This window comes from Lacerta agilis, chromosome 5, assembly GCF_009819535.1.
Source record: "Lacerta agilis isolate rLacAgi1 chromosome 5, rLacAgi1.pri, whole genome shotgun sequence".
Lineage (NCBI taxonomy): Eukaryota > Metazoa > Chordata > Lepidosauria > Squamata > Lacertidae > Lacerta > Lacerta agilis.
In genome coordinates this window covers 5,496,722-5,507,400 of record NC_046316.1, presented here as the reverse complement: position 1 = coordinate 5,507,400, position 10,679 = coordinate 5,496,722, and the positions used below count along the sequence as shown (strand labels likewise).

The following is a 10,679-nucleotide window of genomic DNA, read 5'->3' as shown; positions in this document are numbered from 1 at the left end:
TATAATTTTGTTGTAGGATTTTTCTCACACACTAATGAACCATTCGGGGGGGGGGGGAGAGAAGGAGGGGTACCAATAGAAAGAGAAATGAAAATAGCAGATGTTGTGCTCAGATTCTCTTGTGGGTTTTGTGCAGATTTTGTCTCAAACACACCTCAATCATTTCAGAAACTGAAAGTGCGAGACATGGACAAATGGAGTGGGTCTTCTTCTCAAGCATGGCAACAAAAGTTCCTTGGGCAAAGCTGGGAGAGTTGAAGCAAACTGGGCAGTATTTGAACTAGTGTGGTTCTAAGATCTGGATGTTATAGTGAAAATAGGAGTGGCTTAGGGACAAATGAGACATATCACTAACAGTGTCATGAGCAACAACTATCAAAACAAAATAAAAAAATTAAAAAATCCTTCCAGTAGCACCTTAGAGACCAACTAAGTTTGTTCTTGGTATGAGCTTTCGTGTGCATGCACAATTCTTCAGATACACTGAAACAGAAGTCACCAGACCCTTATATATAGTGAGAGAGTGGGGAGGGGTATTACTCAGAAAGGTGGTGGGAATGGGTGATTGGCTGATAAGAATCCAATGTCTTTGTTCAGACCAGGTCTCTCCATGGTTTTAAGTTTGGCAATTGCAACTCATTACCAAACTAGACTGGAAAGAGAAGTTGCTGAATTGCAACTCATTACCAAACTTAAAACCATGGAGAGACCTGGTCTGAATAGACATTGGATTCTTATCTCATTATACATGATAAAGCTATTTTTTAGCCATCTCACTCCTTGCTTTTTCCTGTAAGACTAATTGCAGTCGTTAGCAGTCGTCAACAGGTTTCCCACACCTATCAGCTGATCCCCCATTCCCACCACCCTTCTGAGTAATACCCCTCCCCACTCCCTCACTATATTTAAGGATCTGGTGACTTCTGTTTCAGTGTTTATTTTTTATTTTGTTTTGACTATGGCAGACCAACACCGCTACCTACCTGTATTAGCAACCATGTCTGCATTTTATTTTAAAACTAATAGTAGGTGAGAGGGGATATCCATCAGACCACAGTGAATGGGGAGGGCAGTATTCACCTTTTCCTCCCTCACTGCAGTCCCAATGGAAATCCCTCTCCCTGGAACAAAAGTTCTCATTGGGCCAACAGAAGCTTCCCTTCCATTAACAATTGCACTGGGTGGGTTGCAATTTAATGGGGACAGGAACCAGCAAGAAGAGTTAAACCTCCCTTCAGCATGCACTGTGATCCTGGAGGGAGGGGGAGAGAGAAGTTGTACTGTTTCAAGTAAAAAAAAAAAATTCCCAATAGTCTGGAAGGGTCTTGACCTCTTTCTGAAGGAGAGCAGAACATCCATGGGAAGGATTAGTGCTTCCTTGGAGCTGGCTCCGAAGCTCCTTCATAATTTCTACCACTTTCAGTTATTTTGGGTTGCCCTCCACATTATTTTAATTATTGGAATGATGTGACCTTTGCAATCACCTTAAGAGCGGTAGAAAGGAATTTGAATAAATTAATTAATCCCCACCTAAGCATGCACTCAAAAACACTGGTTCTTGTCTCCTGCTTAGTTAGTCCCCTGTTCCATGTTGATGACAGAACTAAGAAGAATGACCACAGCTTCCTTATCTTCTTCTGAAGTTTAGCTTTGGGTCCAGAAAAAGGCAACAGAGTGATTGGGAATTAATATCCTGATTCAACCAAGCTTTATCCCCACCCCACCCCCACCCCCGTTTCCTCGGACCTTTATATGGGTTTAAATGCTGAGCATCTGCTTAAGTACTTTGCCGATGTGGGGCTGAAGAAAGGAAGCTTTCTGCCCCCCTGTGGTCTAGATTATTTAAAAAATGTACATGGGCTTTTTGTGCTCCCCCCCCCCACCACCACCAACAAGGAGCCTTCAGTCATTAACAATACCAACACAGCAACATTATGTTTGCGCGTTCTTTTCAAGACTCAGGTGTGTTGTGCATTACCTCATAGCTACAGGTGCGTGTTTTAAATGTTAACATCTTTTGGAAACAAAACTTTGAGATTGGGGTAAAGGAAGACATATTCAGCTTTGGAGCAGATTCAGAACATTCTGTTTTAAAACAACTCTGTTCCCAAATATAGTATGAGGAATAAGGTCTATAGATTTTTTTTGGGGGGGGGGAATACGGTTTCACATCAGGTGTTTCTGAATCAGAGCAAGAATTTGAAGTTGTTTATAACCACTTGCCTAGGAGAAGAATAGTGTCTTGGTAACCAGGCAGGGAAGCTGCAAAGTGTCTCAATCTCCACATTTTTCAGGTACACCATATATGACTAAAAGCAATGGGAAAAATATTTGATGCCATTCACCTACCTAATTTGCAGTTCCTAAAACATAGTGTGAACTGAGATGCAGCTCTCTTTGAATTTTGCACTTCTCCGAATTTTATGACACAGTTCTCAACACTTTTTCTTCTTTTCTTCTTTCTTTTACAAAACTGCGATGGGCCAATGGCCGTAATAAATATCAATCAATCAATCAATCGTTTACAAAACTGTGTATATAAAGGGAAAGTGTGCACATCTGCCACCGCCGCGTGTATATTGATGAAAATGACATGCCTTATATTAGGAAGATTGTTTGCAAAAAAAATGTGCACGTTAGATAAATTTGCATACAAAACTGGGCATCGGGAGAAATGAATGCAGGTGAATTTTCGTGGGGAATTCATGGTGCAGAAATGTGGCAAACTGAGACCAGAGAGATGCTGAGCTCTGCACCAGGGATTTGCTGGATCAAATCCTATCTCAACCAGGAACTCACTGGTTGGCTTCTATCAGCCTCAACCCACTTAACTGTATCTGCAATACAGGAACTGTTCATCCTTCGTACAAATCTGAGATAACTTAAATGAAATTTTTGTGTACTCTATAGCAGTGTGCTTTAATCATAGGAACCTTGGAGTTCCTTGGGAGCTCATCGGCGTTCCTTGAGGATCAGGATAGTGGGGGGAAATGTGTGAATGACAGCTTGCCCAACCGCTACAGGTTTTGCTCTGGCATCCACAGTAATGAATGGGGGCTGTATAGGTTCAAGTGTATACAGTGTTACCTCGGGTTAAGAACTTAATTCATTCTGGAGGTCCATTCTGAACCCGAAACTGTTCTTAACCTGAGGTACCAATTTAGCCAATGGGGCCTCCCGCTGCCACTGCGCCGCCGCCACGCAATTTCTGTTCTCATCCTGAAGCAAAGTTCTTAACCCGAGGTACTATTTCTGGGTTAGCGGAGTCTGTAACCTGAAGTGTCTGTAACCTGAGGTACCACTGTACTATCAGCTGAGACATGAAGAGAGTCAAACTCAGCAGATGTGACCAAATAACCCATGCAAACCTTAGGGGAAAGGGTTCCAGATTCAAACCTACACAGTGTATGTTTCTTGGCAGAGAAACCAGGGTGAAATGGTTTCCTGGAGGTACAAGTTAGAAAACCACAGCTCGAAAATGCTTAAATACCATTGCCTTCTTTGAGCAAGTGAAGCTAGAGAGATACTTTTTTATTTTAAGCATTTTAATTTCCACATAGACGTGCAGCGTAGCCACGGTACACCAATGGTACATTTTACAAAGTCTTGGTTGTGGGTCAAGTCTTCATTTCATGTTTTGTTTGCATTGTGCCCCTCAGATAAAAAGTGTAATTCACTGAGCCACCTCTCCAGATAATCTCATTGTGTCAAGAGTTGTTCTGCTTTGTGAATGTCTGCAGTAAGTAATCCATGGAAAACAGACAGGCGTCTCTTGTCATTTTGGAGTGTTAATCCATTGCCCCCAGAGCATGAGAGTCCACAAGGATAACAAGTGTGGGAATAACCAAAACTAACATTATGTTTGGATCTTATTTTCCCAACAATGCCAGAGATCAATGGAACTGCTGAGTGTGTCAGATAAGATGTGGTGGGATTAATGAATTAAACTCAGGAAGCAGAAGGGGTTTGTTGAACATGCAAGGAGATCTCCGTTGTATCCCGTTGGTGTGCTGTCTATTAAACGATGAAATTGGAAGCAACAAAATGCTAAGGTTTTGCTTCATAACAGCTAAAACCCCATTGCAAAATAAGAAACAAGAACATGTAGTTGGAATCAAGGAGTAAAATGAACTAAACCTATTGGAATGTGGCGCCTGTGACATCACACAAAGAAGTGTGTACGAAGAAAGCTAGAATGACATTCTTTTCCAGTTTAACATACCATTTCCATCCTTTCTTTCTGCTTCTCGGAGTACAGTTATAACCAAGTTTCCATCAAATCTTAGATTGCATTGTTCCAGTATAGCTGACTTTGCGGTGACTGAAATGCCACTAAGGACAAAGATTAAATGGATTATTATTTTTGGTGGGGCAGGGGTTAAACTCAAATTAACCTCAAAAGAAATCAGATTATATTTTCCTAATCTGAATTGTTTTCCATCACTTGTCCTTCTTGCTTTTAAATTAGTTACGTGATTAAAGCTTTTAAAATCCCTCAGAGATGAATTTCAAAAGAAAAATGTGGAAAAAAATCAAGACTAAAATTTGAATTGAATTTTGTCTCTGCTGTAGGATGCTGCATAAATTAACTGCATGCAGCCCACCACAACCCATGCATAATACTACCATCCAGTAACTCTGCAAAAACAACTATAGCCAATACTGTGCCATTTCTTCTTTCTTCTTTTTATAATACAGTTTTATTGAAGTTTTTTAAAATAAAATAAAATACAATAATAGAGAATATTAAAGAGGGTAATAAAAGAATAAAGAGATAAAGGTAGAGAAAAAGAAAGAAATAGGTAAAAAACAACTTCAGCTATCCACCTGTCGGTTATATATACTGTACAATAATTCTTCAAGACAGTGAAATGTTCAATCTAAATTAATATCCAGCTGTTCCTCCCTCTGCTAGGTGATATTTTTTTCCCCAGTCTACTATATGGGACTCTCCAGTTACTTCATTTCTTTCTATGCAAGAAGTCCAAAGAAGATTCTCCCATTGTTGTTATATATAAGAACCAACAATAGTTCTCCAAGCATCACAGCATTACCTAAAATATCAGGAAACATTCGATCCTTCTCGGTTATATTCTCCAAAATTTCTTCACTTTGTTTGTTTATTTAGTAGGGCATCAATTCATAATTGTTTAATTATTATACGGTCCTTAACAGCGGTGCCAACTTAAATAAAATATTGTGGGGGCCCAGGTAAGCCCCCCCGCCCCACATAATCACATGATTCAGTGCACACACACCATTTGAATAGGAATGCCCATCAACTTAGTGCTGGTCCCTAGGAGTTAGCTCCTAGGGTCTAAACACACCCAAGTCCATGTCTCCCAATCTCCTTTCCTTCCAACCACACTTATCAATCTTTATTTTTCAAAAGAATCCAAATTTCCATCTCCTCCTTCCCCCCCCCATTCTTTTCTATTCTATTATATTTCAGAAAACTTGCAAGAGGCTTAATAGCTTTTTCTTCCAGATTCAACCCAAATTGCACACAGAATCCTTCCTTTCTCATTAAGTCACCTTTGCAGTTAACATCGAAACCGTCACATTCTCGTGTAGATTTCTCTGACTTTAAAGACAAGGGTTTTTTTTTTAAAAAAAGTGACTAAAATCAATAGATGTTCCCTCTTACGTGAGTAACCTTGCGTTGCGACCGATGCAGTCTCTGCATCCTTGCATTTAACTAGCCTAAAACATATGTCAATTATTTCATCCTGGAACAGTTTGAAACATTGGAGCTGGGAAACGTCGGGGCAAGGAACCATAAACACTTTTGGACAACAAGCATGTTTAGAAAAAAGCTGGCTTCTCATCTATTTGCTTATGCTGCGAACGATCTGGAAAATCTGGGAATGCAAAAATAGAACATTCTGTATGAGCATGTCTGCATGAGGCTTTCTTCCAAAGACCAGATGTCTTCATTAAGTTATCCTCTACAATGCTGGGAGGTTCGAATAGGAGTCTCTTGACAAGCTTCGGTTCCTCCCTGCACCACCCTGCAGTGGTTGCCAGAAGAGGGAGCTTCTGGTACTGTAAGGTTGATATCCACTGCTTCTTTGTGGGGCATCAGTGCAGATACATGGTGGAAGAAGGCACTGCAGCCTGCTCTCTGATCTTCCCACTGCTTGACTTTGCCAACGGGCACAAGGTCCAAACAGTTTTCATTGGTTCGGTCTGAGAAAACTCAATTTCACAAAGAAGGAACAGGGAAGCCTTCACCTGATGCAGATAACCTTTTGGTTTCCCCAGCCCTTCAACCCACACACCCCAGAAGAACGCCTATTCATGAAGCTGTCATCTTGTGCATGAGCAATGGTCGTCTCAATGTTTGCTCCGTTCTTAATATTCTTTCATTTTGTCTTTGGGTAAGAATTGCATAGAGATTAAGAAGAGAAGGTTAAGGGGTGATATGATAGCCATGTTCAAATATATCAAAGGATGTCATATAGAGGAGGGTGAAAGGTTGTTTTCTGCTGCTCCAGAGAAGCGGACACGGGGCAATGGATTCAACTACAAGAAAGAAGATTCCACCTAAACATTAGGAAGAACTTCCTGACAGTAAGAGCTGTTCGGCAGTGGAATTTGCTGCCAAGGAGTGTGGTGGAGTCTCCTTCTTTGGAGGTCTTTAAGCGGAGGCTTGACAGCCATCTGTCAGGAATGCTTTGATGGTGTTTCCTGCTTGGCAGGGGGTTGGACTGGATGGCCCTTGTGGTCTCTTCCAACTCTATGATTCTATGATGGGCAGTTTGTAGATAGAACCTTGTGTAAGAGTTCTTCCCAGGGTGAGAGGCTGGGAGAAGAAAGGGATGTTCCCAGGTCACAGCTGGAAGGGCACATATTTTTCTGTACACTATGGGACAAAAGTTGGGATACACGTGTGAGAGAGGATCTTGCATTTTTCTATCTCTCTTCTTTTCTTCTTTTTGTATTCTTTGCTTCTGCTTGAGTGTCTTTTATTGTATTGTGCAAATTTTTAAATAAACTTCAATATCAAATGTTTGCACCATTCTTAAGTACAATGTGGCTTAAATTGGAGAAGAAACACGTCAGACAGCAGTATTTGTCAAGTAACTGCATGATTTATATGGGTTGTGGCTGAAGTCGAATGATTATGCCTTCATTAACTAGCAGTGGGAGCACACACTGAAAGTGTAGTAAAGTGGCAATGTGAACATATATTAAGTTCAGTGACCTTACTCTGAGTAAAACATAGTTAAATATCATTCACAGTGACTAGTTGAAGGCTACCCAAGACTCACATGAAATGAACTTCATGGCTAAATGGAGATTTGAACCTAAACACATCGAACCACTCCTCCACATTGACTCCCAGTAGTAATGGTTCCTTGAGGATATGTGCCCTGATGGGGAGATGTTGACAATATTTCATTAATAGACATGAGCATAAACAGATCTCAGACAAATCTTTTCTAGATTCTTGACAAAAATGAATCCATGATCTGACCAAATGAATGTTCAAGTGGGCATATATATTGGGTCTTCCTTTGCACCTCGAGAGAAGGGAGCAAGTTCATAAAGCCAGAGCCTCCAAAAGAGAGGGAAAAATGGATATTTTAATTTTTAAGGTGGGGGGGGGGTAGAGAGAGAGAGAGATCTTGAGAGAATCCCCTGCATAATTTACCAGTCTCATTGGGCTTAAAAAAACAAAAAAAAACAAAAAAAAACTAGGACTTTCCCTTGGTGGCTTGGAGGTTTTTGGGGAGGAGGGTTTCTTAACAAGACTTTAAATTAAACTCCGGTAGTAAAGTTATGTTGATGGAAGGCTCTCTAACTCTCTCTCTCTCCTCTCTTTTTCCCCTTTTGTTATCAGCAACGGAGTAAAAACAAAATTACACTATCGTTCAGATGGATTATTTATGACAGTAGAAAAAGTCAAGGACTTAACACCAGGGGGGAGAAACTTTTCCTTAAGACAGGGGAGGGAGAAACGGCAGTGGGAGAGAAAGCTCGCGCATTTGATGGCGAAATTTATTGCTCCCTGCCTTTCCCAAACTGGTCCCTCCGCAAATCCTTGGCTCGATGTTTTTTGCATGTGTGTTTGGTGACAGCAGGAGGAAGGGAAGTGGGCTGTGCTGCGCTTGTTCTCCCATTGTCAGACACTCTGGAGAGAGTGTTGGGGTTAAAAAAGAAGGGGAAGGGAGGAGGGGAGAGGGAGAGAGAAACTCTGCAGATTCCTGTGTCATCTCTCCCTCTCCATGTGCGCAGGAAAACTCGCTGCTGCTGCTGCTTCGTCTCTCTCTGCCCCCGTTTGGCATTCCTGCTGCTGCCTGCAACTGAAGCCGGAGGGGAGCACGAGAGCGGGATTGGCTCGGGGCACAAGGCGACCGCCGAGCAGGGCTTTGGTTATGATTCTTCTTTTTTGAAGACGAGAGAGGTTGGCGGGGGGAAAGCGCCAAGAAGCCGCCACTCTGGTCCCTTTTTTTCGCTTTTGCCCTGCACCGGTTGCGCCTCTTTCGCAGCCACTGCGCGCTGGCTCGCCATCCCTCTCTTTCCACGCCGCGCGTGTTTGCATGCGTGGGGTGAGGGTGGCGAATCGTTGCGAGCTGGTTTTTGTGTGTCTGTGTGTCTCTCCCCCCCCCCCCATGTGTGTCTGTGAGTGTCCCCTTCCGCTCCGGTGACTTTACAGAAGGAGGAGATGTTACAAACCTGGCCATGAGGTTTTTGGATCACCCTGCGCTCCTGAACGAAACTGATCCGGGTCACCTGTTACCTCTCAGTTTTTAGATCGCTTGAACTTCTGCGTGGACCCATCGCTTCCCCCCCCCCAAACTCCCTACACCCAGGAGACCAGAAGGGAGCGCCGGGGGGGAGGACTATCCAGTGCTCTTCTGCAGCATGGGCTGCACCCGCCGGACGGCTTGCCTTGTCTGGGGAGTATTCCTACTAGCAGAAAGCGCTCGCTGCCAACATGCCAAGAAGGACAACGTGCCGCGCCTCAAATTATCCTACAAAGGTAAGCCTGCTTCTTTTCCCCCTCCTCTTTCTTTTATTATTTCCTGATGGTTGTTCCTGCTCGTGCCATTTCCCCCTTTCCCCCGAGGTTGCTCCTTGCTCGGCGGGATCCCAAACCAGCCCCAAAACCAGCCTCCTCCTCCCAGGTATCTGGTCTCGTAGTTCTGCTCCGGCAGACAAAGAGGAGCGAGTTCGCCCGGTCACTAAAGCGCGCCGGGCGGGAGAACCAGCTGGGGGCTCTCCGCGTAGACGCTGCTGCCACTGGATCGCGGTGGATTCCATCGGACTTCCAGCCAGTGCAGGGTCCCCAATATTCCTATCGTCCCCTCACCCCCTTTCTACATTGCTTTCTCATTGCATTGATCGTTTGTGACTGCCGAGGCTTCCTAGCGCTCTCTCTCTCGGCGGCGCCTGACTTCGGCTGGGATGGTGGCGAGCAGGGAAGAGTTAAGCCGTCGCCATGCATATTCAGGCGGCACAAGTCTGACAGTCGGATGCCTAGCCGAAGCGGGGTTGGTGGGGGGAGGCGGTTTGCCAGGAAACGAGGAAGCGCACAAAACGCAGTATTGGAGAGGTGCGCGCGAGGGATTATATACTATACTGCGTTTCATACCCGGGCATTTCTCTGGTGTGGACACGTCTCCCGCATGGCTCGGATCCGGGCGCAAAAGCGACAGCGGAGGGAGGAAACTGGCACGTGTGATCCTTAACTTCCTCCGGACCCCGCAGAAACAACACCGTCGTGCAGAATTTTGCACGCAGCAGTTAAGCTGCTCTTGCAAGTTCAGGCCCCTAGTCACACCCCTCCCTGCTCCTCCCCCCTCCTCCTCCTAGGGCTTGAAAAGCGCAAAGGCTGCGTACCGTGGGAGGTCTACCTCGCACTTGCCTTTAGGTCCACGGATGGGAAGAAGACAGAATTGCTCCGTCTTAAGGAATCCATTTAAAAAAACCAAAAAAAACCAGCTCGTTATTATTTTATAATAGGGGAGAAGATCACTCTGGCTTCAGATGGGGAAGCGAGGCGCATAGCTTATTTCCCATAATGCAGAAAAGAAAGCGCTTGTGTCTATGGTTATTGGCGTCCCTCGTGGCATGTTGTATTTATGTCTGTGCAGGTTGTGGCAGTGAAAGGAGAAGGTGGGGTCTTCTTCCAGTTTCCCAGTTTCAATGGGGATTATGCATTATGTCCTTGTTTCCACTAGTTTGCTTAAACGAATAAAGGGAAAGTCCAGCAAAGTCTCAGGGACCAAGTAGCAGCACACTCCTAACCAGGCCTACTCAGAAGTAAAGCCTATTGAATTCAGTGGGGCTTACTCGCAGGTAGGTGGGTTTTGGACTGCAGCCTAATGTTGTGCAACTCAAGCTTGATAAACCTTGGGTAGAAAGGATGGGAGGAACCTGCCCATTAGCTGCTCAGGGACTGCCTTATGCCAGGCAGACAACACCACATGCCTTAGTTGAGCAACCTAAAGGCTGATTTAAAAAACAACAACACTACAACAATGGCATATGTGTATTCTGACTTAAGAGTGAAATCACTGTATCGGAATATCCTAAACAAGCCTGTGTGTGCACGGGCATATCTATGAAAGCGACACTGTTGTTCTTGGAATATGCTAATTAATTTTGCATTAAAAGATGGCTAATAAGAATGCAGGCAAGTTACCTTTTGCTTTCTAATATGAGCCATC

The 10,679-nt window shown here is 43.9% G+C and overlaps 1 protein-coding gene across 1 annotated transcript in view; it reads left to right on the top strand.

The window, feature by feature from the left end:
* The first annotated feature begins 8,188 nt into the window (after positions 1-8,188).
* The window catches only part of SEMA3A (semaphorin 3A), a 223,325-nt gene continuing 220,834 nt past the window's right edge, over positions 8,189-10,679 (top strand). Inside the window, exon 1 of the mRNA XM_033148345.1 lies at positions 8,189-8,989. Coding sequence (XP_033004236.1) covers positions 8,872-8,989 — 118 coding nt within the window. The 5' untranslated portion in view covers positions 8,189-8,871. The remainder of the gene's footprint in view (positions 8,990-10,679) is intronic.